This window comes from Haemaphysalis longicornis, unplaced genomic scaffold, assembly GCF_048455015.1.
Source record: "Haemaphysalis longicornis isolate Haplotype H1 unplaced genomic scaffold, Haemaphysalis longicornis Haplotype H1 scaffold_2, whole genome shotgun sequence".
In the NCBI taxonomy this organism is placed as follows: Eukaryota; Metazoa; Arthropoda; class Arachnida; order Ixodida; family Ixodidae; genus Haemaphysalis; species Haemaphysalis longicornis.
Window position 1 is genome coordinate 239,641,184 of NW_027526295.1, and position 12,637 is coordinate 239,653,820.

The 12,637-nt window shown below is 49.6% G+C and overlaps 2 protein-coding genes across 5 annotated transcripts in view; one reads left to right on the plus strand and one right to left on the minus strand.

Annotated features, from left to right (window-relative positions):
• LOC144170237 ((3R)-3-hydroxyacyl-CoA dehydrogenase-like) overlaps positions 1-12,637 on the minus strand; it is a 52,881-nt gene that overhangs the window by 28,553 nt on the left and 11,691 nt on the right. The gene's annotated exons all lie outside the window — the stretch shown is intronic.
• Positions 155-12,637, plus strand: part of LOC144168575 (arylsulfatase B-like) — a 56,926-nt gene continuing 44,443 nt past the window's right edge. Inside the window, exon 1 of the mRNA XM_077697529.1 lies at positions 155-980. Within this exon, the coding sequence (XP_077553655.1) occupies positions 155-980 (826 nt within the window). The remainder of the gene's footprint in view (positions 981-12,637) is intronic.

The following is a 12,637-nucleotide window of genomic DNA, read 5'->3' on the forward strand; positions in this document are numbered from 1 at the left end:
GCGCAAAACAACAAATAGTCACCTAAGCTGCTTGGAATGCTAAAACTAAATAAAAGTGTAATTTGGTTATACATTATATACCTTATATTTCCAAGTTCGGCAGCGCTCGCCCGTTTGGGCAGTGACTTTCAAGAATGAGCAAGCTGTGAAGAAGATGCTCGAAGCGAAGGACGTGAGAGTGAAGGGACGGCAGTGTATTGTCATCGACCCAACAAACCAGGACCTCCGGCTGAAGTTGCATTGGTTGCTACACAATGTGACCGAAGAAGACGTCCGTGTTGCCCTTTCCCCGTACGGCAGATTCACCGACGTTACCAGGGAGAGGTGGAGAGTTCAAGGCATCCACGACAAGGGCTCGACTACGCGGGCAGTTACCCTCAAGCTCAAGGCGGGCGTGAGGGCCGAGGACCTTCCGCACCAGCTCCGAGTGGCGGGCGAGTCAGCGCTCGTGGTCGTGCCCGGGAGAGCCCCGCAGTGCCTGCGCTGCCAGAGTACGGGACATATGCGCCGGGAATGCAAGGTGCCGCGTTGCAGTGTCTGTCGCCGCTTCGGCCACGAGGCGGCACAGTGCACGCGGACGTACGCCGCCGTAACCGGACCCGTGCCAGACGACAGCTCGGCCGACCTTGTCATGGACGCGGAGGAAGCCGAAGAGTTGGCCGCGGGAAGTGAGCCGCCACGGCAACCGACGCAGGAGGCCAGAGCAGAAGTGCCAGGGAGTTCGGCTCCTCCACCCAGGGACGAGGAAATTGTTCGTGAGGAGGAGACTACATCGCCGGTTGCGGCAACGGTTTCAGCTGCCAGCGTCGCACCGGACGCCACCTTGTCTCAACAAACGCCGACGCGAGCCACCGAAGACGCCGGGGACGCAGCCAGTAAAAGCGACGCTAATGAGGTGCGCGGTGAAGATGGTTCGGTGACGAAACGCCCCCGGCACGAACGAGACAACCAGGCGGCGAAGGAGGACACGGCTACTGACGGTAAACTGGCCCCTAAAGGGCTAGTGACTCGTCGTTCGTCCCTCAAACCAAAGCCAAACAGTACGCCGTACGAGCGAACGCCAGCCACGGCCAAACCGCCGTGAAAGTGTGCGTGCATCCGGGTATCCCTCCACCGTTTTTTTGTTTTTGTCGCATTCTTTGGCTCATTAAGAACGCTTGTTTGCCGTTTACCAGTGTTCGCGTCAATATGAAGAATCAACGAGAAGTGTTAATGACGCCTTTGACGGTTTGCAGTGTGGCGCCCGTGCGCACTGGTTCCCTCGAGGCGTTTCCCCCGTTTTTGAATGCGCCATATTCGCTCGCGCGTCCTGAGTTTTTCGCTGCCTCAAAATGCTAAATTTTAACACCCCTGTTCGTATCGCCACGCTAAACGTTCGTGGTCTGGCTGACAGGCGTCGGCAAAACCAAGTTAACCGCTTGGTTGCCGATAAAGAACTCGATATTGTGGCGATTCAGGAAACGAAAGTTGAGGGAGAAGGGCAAACGCAGCGTATGGCGCAAACTTTCAATGCGCACCACCATGTTTGCGTAAGTCACGCAGTTGGCGTTTCTGGGGGGTGTATGCTGTTAATTAAACAGAGTTTGGGCGTTGCAATTGAATCCGTCACGGCTTGTCTTGCAGGGCGGTTCATAGTTTGCGATTTTAAGTTTTTGTCACGCGATTGGCGTGTTGTAGTTGTGTATGCGCCGACACGAGCGAACGAAAGGAAAGTTTTTTTTGAAAATATCCGTGCACGACTGGACACTGAACGTATAGTTGTTTTTCTAGGAGACTTTAACTGTGTATGCTCTGCGCGCGACAAGTCCAGTGATACGCCATTCCGTGACTCGAGCATCTTGGCGTTGATTGAGGCAGCATCAGACTATTGTTTAGAAGATGTCGGGGATGCGCTTCTTGGCGTAAGACAAGTGCATTTCACCCATTTCCAGGGCACAAGCCACGCCCGCTTGGATCGGGCTAATGTTTCGCTCGAGCTCTTACCTGAGTGCGGTGATTATTGTGTGTCACCCGTGTCGTTTAGCGACCACTGCCTGGTTTCTTTTACCCTTGGTGGGCGCAAGCCTAGTGCAAACACGTTTAATTGGAGTCTTTGGAAAATGAATAGTAAGCTATTGCAGGAGGAAGAATTTGCAACTGAAATAAATGAAAAAATACGGCGTTTACCAGATAGGAAAACTAGCTGGTCCTCTAGGTGGGAAATTTTCAAACAAGAAGTAAAGTTGAGTGCGATAGAAAAATCAAGTGCACGGAAGTATCGTGAGAGACAAAGAGAACAACTTCTACGTAAAAACCTCGCATCGCTTACTAATGAAGAATCCCAGTCGCCGGGGTCGCAAACGGAAGAGATTAAAAGGGTTAAATCGGAGCTTGAAGTTATAGACCAGAATAAATACCACGGTGCCCTGGTGAGAGCAAGGGCGGAAAAGTTGCTATTGGGTGAAGCGCCCACCAAGAGAGCACTTACATCAGAAAAGCGCTACGCTTGTAGAAATCATATAGTCGAAATCGAAAATAACGGAGGGCTAACGACTGACCGTACGCAGATAGAGGGTGCTTTTAATGATTTTTATGAAGCCCTTTTTTCTGTTCATAAGGTCGACGCCGATAATTTCAGAGACGAATTCTTGAACTTAATGCCCAGAATAGAAGACGACATGAAGGCTATTCTTGAGATGCCAATCACCATAAATGAAATTTTGAGTGCCATTGATGATTTAACCCCAGGTAAAACGCCAGGCCCAGATGGCCTAAGTGCGTGTTTTTACAAGGCCTTTAAAGACACACTTAGCGTAGTGTTATGTGAAGTTTACGCCGAAGCGTACGAAAACAACAGACTGCCACCATCCTTTACTCTATCTCACACAGTTCTCATTCCAAAGACTGAAGATGCCATTAAACTGAGGAATGTAAGAGCGTACCGTCCAATTAGTTTCTCAAATGTCGACTATAAGATATTAATGAAGGTCTTAGCCGCTTGAAAGAAATAGTCGGACCACACCAAACATGCGGCATTAAGGGTCGTTCTATTACGACCAATACCCACGTAGCCCGTAGCATCCTGGAATGCTCTGACAGCCTTGAGCAAGGAGTAGCAATGGTACAAATAGACCTAGAAAAAGCGTTCGACAAGGTCTCCCACGAACTGCTATTGATGATTCTTGAGCACACAAACGTAGGAAAAATGATTACGGATGGTGTACGCATGGCGTATAGGGACAGTGTAGTACAAGTTTGGTGGTCAACAAGTTGGTAGGCGCTCCACTTCAGGTCAGCCGTTCTGTGCGCCAGGGGTGCCCACTGTCCTTGCTGCTATTCTGTATGTTTATTGAAACGTTTTGTGTAAACATCCTTAAAAATGAGAAAATCAGCGGGTTTTCATTACAGTCCTGCGAAGTTCGTGTGCTCGCTTATGCAGACGACATTGCTTTGTTTTTCCAAGACACGAGTAGCATCCACGAAAGTATAAGTGTTCTTAAAAGGTTCTGCCTCTACACTGGTAGTTCCGTCAATTGGGATAAGTGTATTGGTTTCTGGCACGGAAGCTGGTTGTGGAAGCCACGTACATTCGCAGGTATCAGCTGGGTAGACACGCCAGTGAAATACTTAGGTGTCCCCTTAGAAAATTATCGTGACAGTGATCCTTTCTGGCGCAGGCAAGCCACCGAAATCCGTGATAAAGCGGATAAGTGGGGGGGTAAGCAGTTGTCCGTGTTCGCGCGAGCGACTGTGTGTAACCTATTCTTTGTGTCAAAACTTTGGTACGTGATGCAGGTTCTGCATTGCTCGCGTGCCAATGTTCAAAGATTGCACAGGGTGTTTGCTGTCTTTATTTGGTGTTCCACTTGGGAGCACACAAGCCGAACCAACCTGTTTAGACGAGTGCGCTGTGGGGGCCTTTCCCTGGCGCACCTTTTTCTACGCCAGGTAGTGAACCGCTTTCTTTTTTTACGTGATGTGCAAAACCCTTTTTTGCGCACCGTGTGTCAAGTGCGCCTAGGTAGAGTTTTACCCGAATTTGTTGTTACTTCTTGTGTTCGTAACGATGGCATTCATGGCTATCTACGTGAGGTGGTACTTTCGGCAAGATTTTTATTCTCGCGGTTTTCTTTCGAATATCTGGCTACCGTGCACAGAAAAAAGCTGTATAGAGACCTTCTTGACACCACTTTGCCGACTCCTTTGTACCGATCCCTATACAGTGCAGGGCCAGGACAAGATGTGTGTCAGCGTGTGAAAAAAATGACTGTCCCGCCTTATGTAAAGTCTTTTTTCTTTAAATTACACGTGGGAGTATTACCTGTTAAAACTTGGATGATTGAAAAAGGTTTGTTTGTTCCCTGGGGGCCTGACTGCTTGGTTTGTAAAAAGCCAGAAACAGTAGAGCACGCATTCATAGACTGTTGGGACGGGGTGTTCCTGTGGGACGTTTTGCAGAGAACACTAAAAAAGGATTTCCCGTTGGATAGCCATGGAATCAGGTTCTTGGCCGTTGAAAACTACGGCGGCGTCCCGTATGATCTTTTGATGTTGCTGGCCCTGCATAGTATATGGAAAGCTCGAATGGCAGTTCGTCATAATGATGTAGATGTGAAACCGAGCAGAGAGTTGTTCTGCCAGAGTGTGCGGGAGATCTTAGAAGTGTATAAAGCCCAACCATCTCCACCTGACTGGTTAAATGTGTTGGAAAGTGTGGCATGGCTTCGGCCTTTTTAACAAGCGCGCACTAGCAAGTGACGTGCTGATGTCTTTTCGCGCTTTGTAATTCTTTGTTTTTTTGTTCTTATTGTGTATACCGAAGACAGGATATAAAGAGAGAGAAAAAAAAAGCCCGTGGCCGAGTGCTTTGGAGCGCTAGGTATGCACAGCGCAAGTATTTTGCAAGTCAAAAGTTCGAATCCCCGCGGGTACGTGCTTTTTTTTATAACTTAACTTTTTCGATTTCCTCCGATGTTTTCTATACTGAGTTCACCTTTTTTTGGGCTGCAACGTTCAGCGCTCCACGAACTAGTTCACAGAACGCGCGCAGGCTGGCACTGGCGCGCTAGCGAGTTCTCGTTGGCGTGCTGTTGCCATAAGCACCGACTGCTTGCGGGCAGTGGGCACAGGCCAGAATCAACACTCTTGGCCTGGTGCGAACACGCTTTTTACGATACAGGCATGAGTGAGGCAAGCTCCCAATATAGGGGAAAAGCGCATGGCATTTGTTGTTGTTGTAATATGTATTTATTAATCTTATATACACTCCGTGCCTTGACCTTTGGCGTTTGAGCGTCTGCGGGGACGCGGAGGGCGTTCATGCACTGCGTAGGCCTCGGCTAGAGAATGCTACGATTCCAAGCCGTCCTGGGAGGCTTATCTTATGCATTTTACAACCGACAACATGGCAGAAGCCGGTACAATGATTACTGAGATATTGAGAATGCCCATCCAACAACGCCATTGGTTGTGTTTTACAGAACCGAAATCGAAACCGAAACTTGTTTGATTGCTAACCTTGGGCATCGTGCAATCACGGTGCCCCCTCCTCCCAACGTCACAGCCTTAGTTGATGCGGCCGCCGCAAACCGCGCATGGTAGTTTTTCTTCTTTCGCGCTTTGTAAAATAATTACCGATTTGTCAACCGAATAAACGATGAAAAGTGTGCAAATTTGAGCCAGTCTACGCAGTGCAAGCAAAAACTGGAGTTTGACCAATTCACTTCAGTGTCCCTTTAATGACAACAGCGATATCTTCAGTTGCCTTTTTTACTGGAAGTTTACCATTTGAGCGTGCTATGAACTTGCACACTGAGTCCTTCGCCCCTTCTTTTGCGACAGAGAGCAGCGTGCTTGAGGAAGCAGTGGTGACATTCTCGCTAAAAATTGCATAGACATCGCTATCCCGAAGCTTTTGCTTCGGAGGGCAACATCCTCCTCCTCCGCTATGGCGGCGACTTCTAGCTTTTTTACGGCAGCCTTTGCCTGCGAAAGCCGATTTTAATCTTCTGCTTACTTTATTGGCTGCGTCTAATCTCAAGGCAACCGTGAGAATTACCTCCGGTAGATTCTTGCGGCAGTTTCCATAAAAGCTGGCTATCCCAAAATTCGTTGAATAATTTTACCTCCCAACGTAACCTAACATAACCTAACCTCACCGAACCTAACCTAACGTAATCTAATCTAACGTATCATAACCTACCCAAATCCAGCCCAACTGCAGCAAACCTAACCTAACCCAGCCCAACGACAGAGAACACAATATGTAAAACCCGAACCAACCTAATCTAGAAGTCCTGTGCGTCTATCTCCATATATGATACTAACCACACTAAAAAAGCATTAACAAAATCACTATAAGCGAGAGCTTCAAAAATTCTGAAAGCTAAAAAACAAAAAAACTTCCGCCACTCGAACCTGAGCCTTCTCGTTTAAAAGCAAGAACGATATGGTTTGCTCCACAGGAGCAGCTGTAACACCTTGTTTTTTTTTTTTTTTTTGAAATTTTTGTCCCGTAGAAGCTCCGGGTGGCGTGCTTAGCCAATCAGAGGCGGCTGCCGTGAATACTTCCTGGCGGTAATTCTTACGCTTGCCGTGATAAAAGACACTGCCTACTTCATTCCATCAACATTAATGTTCAACTGCTAACTTCCCCAGTCAAAAACACGTTCTTCCTGCCGGAAATGCACCTTGCTTATCTAGCTAGTCAATTCTTTGACGAGCTTATTGAATTTTTTGCGCCGTGGCTGGGCAGTGAAGTCGTGATTGCATCTGAAAGGTCAGATGACGTCTGAATATTAATTTTAGACATCATCTATCTTAGGCGGCAACTCAAGAAGCATCCGCGCTTCTTATCCATTTCTGTAATCTTTACGAGCGGGTCAGCATCCAGTTTAGGGACTGGCGCAGGAGATGTAACAACCCTGCAAGAGTCACACCTCCACGCTTTTTTAAAATGCTCTCATTTCCTTTTGAAAATGATTTTTGGATACACCTGAGCATAATTCTACGTGGAACAAAAATTTAAACTCACTGCACATGAAAAAAATCAAAGCCGTTCCACTCAACGTGAAAGCTGGTGGAAGTGCCGAGCAGTGATTCGCCATAATGGGCTGAAGCGCCGTTATCCGCTCACTGCCACCCCATGCAAAAGTATCGTATGGTCAGCTATTGAAAATCCTTTTTATGGTTGTCTTCAGCGATTCGTATCGACATTCCTATGGGTTTTCTTTAGCTTGTTCTACAGCCATAGAGATGTCGGAGGAGCTAAAGACAGCCATACAACCCTCCATAGAAGAAGCTAAAGCCACACATACGAATGTCGATAAGAATAGCTAAAGACAGCCATACAACCGGCTATAGAAGACGCTAAAGCCACCCATATAAATGTCGATACGATTAGCTAAAGACAGCCATAGAACCAGCTATAGAAGGCGCTAAAGGCATCCATAAGAATGTCCATTTGAATCGCTAAAGACAGCCATAGGAACTTTTATAGCTAATTGTGCCAAATAGCTAAAGACAACCATAAAAATTAAAGCCGTTCCACTCAATGTGAAAGCTGTCGGCAGTGCAAAGCAGTGATTCACCATAATGTATTGTACCGCCGTTATCCGCTACTGCTACCACCCCATATGCAATTCAAATTTCCCGCCTCCGCAGTGGTTGCACGTCCCCTGCCTGAAACTGCGCCAGTGGGAGTTCTGTTCTCTTTGTGCTTCTCTCCCCGCACGTGCCGGCGTCGCACTGCTCCATTTTGCGTTTACTATCGTAAAAAACCAACCCAACAGGCATCCTTTACTAAAGGAACGCCGGCTGTGCCGGTTAATTACTTATATTTTCCTCAAACGTACCTATAGTTTTCGTTGCGCTAAACAACGGAAAGATTTATGACAAGCGCCAGCGTTTCACGAGTTTCGAACGCCTATGACTATTAAACCGCTTGGTTTTTGAAGCCTCTGGGGCAGGCCGGGAACAACAGCGTTACCCCGGGACGCCGCCTTGGTGCTCTATACACTTGAGTCGAGCGAGCGAGCTAGGACGACAAGACGAGCGCCTAACGTGCTCTGTACTAAAAAGGATTTTCTTTAGCTGAACATACAATATTTTTGTATGGGACCACCATTATATTTTCCCGCCTTCGCAGTGCACGCGCGCACCCTGCCTGAAACTGTGCGCCAGCGGGAGTTCTGTTCTTTTTGTGCTTGCTGTTCCTCCCACACGTGCCGGAGTTGCACTGCCACTTTTTAAGTGCAGAGCACTTCAGGCGCTCGCCTTGTTGTCGTAGCTCGCTCGCTGGAACCAAGTAGGGCAACAGGGCGTTCCGTTGTAGCGCTGTCATCGCAGCGTACCCCAGAGGAATCGAAAGCCGAGCGGTTTATATTGTCACGTAGACAAAGAGGACGCAGCTGTCTTAAAGGAAAAACAAGTTTATTGGAGCGAACTTGTGCTCCCCTAACAACTCAAAGAATACACAGGCGGGAAAGCAGCAGCCAACAAAGTGACGTGCGTAGGCGAATCTCGGCGAATTGAATGCCGCGGCGTCGGCTCCGCGGGAATTTATCTTTGGGCGCGAGTGTTTCTGGAACCGTCGAATTACATGCAGAACAAAGAAGATCATTCTAGGCTGTTCACGTTAGATCGGAACGCTCCGCCTATCAGAAGCGATAACACATGCGGCATAGAAAGAAAGAATGGAACACGCGCTTCCCCTGGAACACAGATAACACAGACCGGCGCAGCCTGGCGGTAAAAGCAAAACAAATAAACAAACCCAAAGCATGGTTCGCGGCATTACCCCCCCTCTAAGAGTGCATCGACCCGATGCTAACATAAGCGACAGTCTGAACAAATAAAAGTCCGTCATCGTCCGTAGAAAGGTTTTAAGCCAACCACGCGGAGGACTTCGGGCCGTGTGCGTCGTCGTGATGTTCCGGAATCACCATCGGGGATCACCTCGTAGGTAAGTGGGCCAACACGTTATAGAATCCGGTAGGATCCGAAATACCGTCGTAGAAGCTTCTCACTGAGTCCACGTCATCGGATGGTAGTCCAAACCCCCACACGATCCCCTGGGCGGTACTCGGCGTCGGAGGTTGTAGCGTCTCGCATCCACCAGCTGCTGGTCCGTTGTGCGAACTCGAGCGAGCTGGCGGGCCTCCTCCGCACGCTGAAGGTATCCTTGGACGTCGACGTTGAGGTCTTCGTCTTCCACGTGGGGATAATTCCGGTCCCTGCGTGGGGCGACCCGCGACTGTCACGGACTCCCCTTGATAGGGGCGGTCCAAGGCAGTTCCTCAGGACCTGAATAAAGTTATTTGTCTGTCTGTCTGTCCCGTCGCGGCCAGAGAGTCGTGGGATCGAAACCGGGCGTCGCCGCGTCAAGACCACCACTCCTCGCTCGCAAAGCTTGAGACTTCCCACCGCTCCGTTGACAAGCCCGTCGACGACGTCGATGTTTGTGGTGGTTATGTAGGGCTTGTTTGGGATGATGAGAATCTCCATGGGTAAGTTGGCGAATTCGGTGTGTGACACGTTATCCCCCTTGGCCGTCGCCTTCTGCAGAGCGTCTTGTGTCGCGTACCCCCGGTACGTTTCTTGGTTGGTTGGTTGGTTGGTTGATTGGTTGGATCCGTAAGTCATGTCGCGTACCCACGCGGGGGATTGGCCAAGAGGCTGCCTGTAATGATTAGGTTGTGACCCGGTTTATTTTAGAGAGATTGTTGTTGTTGTTGTTGTTGTTGTTGTAATCCTTTATTTCAAAGGGAAGGCCATGCGGCCATAATAAGGGAAGAGGGGGAAGAGGCAGGCAGGAGTAGCCGAGCAGCACAAATGGTGGGTCCTTGAACGCCTTAGAAGAGTTCACTGCCGTCAGAAGAGCCAGGCTAGGGTTGTTGGGATCATGTGAGTGCAGTCAAGTCAACTTTTACGACAGGGGTAGGCCCCGGTTTACACTAATCTCGAAAGACCACTCTCTAGGCCGAACACCCGAGGGCTGAGAGAAAATTAGCGTCTTCGAAGGGGGGGGGGTCGTCTTGAGAGGAATGACGTGGCAAAGCGTTGACGATTATTGGGCGGTACATAGAAAATGCGGCGCAGTGCCAGATTAATTAGTTGAGGGTGGCGAACACTAACGTTTGACAGTAGGGGCAGTAAGGAGACATGCTAAGGAGGTGGAGTAAGGAGGTAGAGATCTTGCCAGGTGAATCCATTTCCTCATGATGTGGGGTGTGAGGGCTGCTGTAAGGTCCACTTATGAGATCAGCGGCCAGGCACCCGGGCTGCGCGTGAGAACCCGCCACTCTGTCTGGGGGCTCAACACTGTGGACTCTACGCCGCAGCCGTCGCCAATTCGTCACGGCGCGCACGGGAGACGGATTGTCTGGCCCACCGAATACCACGGGGATTCCGGCGGCGCAGAAAGCGCCGCCGGGTTCCGAGAATTGTCGATGTGACGCGCGGAGGAGGTGGAATTACCGGCGTCGAAGCGCGCGCCGCGCGAGACACCATTGTTAACGCGCCCCGGTCGGCACGGTGCACTGTCGCCGCCTTTCGCTCTCACCCCGCGGGGTCGCGCGCACTTGCTCGTCCGCGAGCGTGCCGTTGACCCAATGATGGCGGCGCCTCATTGAATATTCCGTAGCGCGCTGAGTGACAGCTGTCTACGTGAATTTTGGCACTCTCTTATGTGTGTATGAACGCTACAGGGGCGTTCCCGAGAAAGTGTGATCTCGAGGTGTTATAAGGCCGAACTTGGCCGTTAGAAATCGTTCTCGTCTGAGCGCTGAGCTGGACAGTTCCCTGCGGGACAAGGAGTCTCGACCGTTAAAGCTAGGTTGGTATTTGTGAGCCCCCTAGGCTAGAGGTTAAGATCGCGTCGGAAGTTTAGGGTACAGCGCCGTACCGGGAAACTAGGCGGATCTTGCGGCGAGACAGAGTCTCGGCCGTCGTTTCTCGAGCGGTTTGTGTACGCTCCGAGGATAGGAGAGTTAGACGAAGTTGAGAAGCTCAAGTGATTTGTGCGCACTTGGAGTAGCGTCTAGCTGAAGTTTGAAGTTTTTCCTTTTATTACTCATGTACCCAGTTTTCCAACTGTAAATAGCTGTATATAAACTCTTCGTTTCACTTAATCAACCCCAACGCCTCGAGTTCGTCAATTCGACCGCCGTCTCCAAGAACTTCAACACCATCAACCAGAGCCCGGGCGATTGGGTTCCTGATCGACACCGGACTTTGGGGAAACGAACCACAACCATCTTTACTGCTGCGTTAGCAATAGTTTTGTTGATGAAGATTTCCGCAGAGCGAGGCATCGGAGGAGCCAGAGCCAGGTAGCGAGCGGGAGTAACGGACGCAAGGCGTACCTTCCGAGCATGGCGTGCGGGGTCAAGTTGAAGGCGAGGGGCGCGACGCGTCGTCGTCCAGGGGAGGGGTACTAGTGAGACACTCCCTTGCTGCATCGTCTGCAGCCTGATTTTAGAGAGCGAAAAAAAAAAGTGAAGTACGAGAAAAATATTGAGAGAAGAAAAAGAAATCTGGATAGAGGATTGCCAGGAAGAAAAAAAAATTGCGAATGAAGACATAGCTGTCTAGCAGAGCATCCGGCCTGTCGCCGCAATAAAGGAGTGAGAGGCAATCACAACATCTCTGTGGCGATATCCTAGCACGGAAGCCCCCAGGGAAAGAATAACTGTTAAAGATAAATGGAGATTCAGCCGATTAAACGAGTATTCAAGGTGCGGGCGTCGCATCGAGGAAAAACTGCGGCAATTTAAAAGAAAGTGTTCTATAGTTTCGGGGGCCTTGTAGACAGGGCATTGAGGAGATAAAGCCTGACCAGCTTTGTGTAGACAAAAGTTTACCCGCCGCGGTGGCTCAGTGGCTAAGGCGTTGCGCTGCTGAGCACGAGGTCGCGGGTTCGATTCCCGGCCGCGGCGGCCGCTTTTCTGATGGAGGCGAAAAGCAAAAGCGCCCGTGTGTTCAAGATTTCGGCGCACGTTAAAGATCCCCGGGTGGTCAAAATTAATCCGGAGCCCTCCCCTACGGCGCGCCTCATCGCCTGCGTTGCGTCGGCGCGTTAAACCCTACAATCAATCAATCAATCAATCACATAAAAGTTCAAATGGGGGATTCTGCAACGAAATTTTGTGATTGCCACCTCACATTTACGAGACTCGCAGAATTTAGGTTTCCATAAGTGAGAGAGGTTAAAATAGTCGGAGCATGAACGAAGGGCATCTTGCCGATTACTTTGTAAAACTTGAAGGCGCCTGAACCTCGCCCCCAAAAGAAAACTGTCAATTGGGCAATTCACGACGGCAGGACCCCCAAGAGCCAAATTGGCTAATTGGTCTGCTAGTTCATTGAAGATTATCCCTGCGTGACCAGGGACCCACACTAACCAGATCTCACGAAGCTGGTAAGGAACGAATGAACGGAATGACCGGAGAAGGGAAGAATCTTTATCATTTGTTAGAGCGGTGCACACGGAGAGAGAATCCGAAAGGATAATCACCCGCTCAAATCTATGCTGTAGTTTATTAAGGGCTAATATTATCGCCAATAATTCTGCCTGAAAAATCGGGGTATAGTCTGGCAGTCTGATTGAGAAAAGGACCAATCTAGTAACTGAGAATATATTCCTACCCCAGCCTTCTCA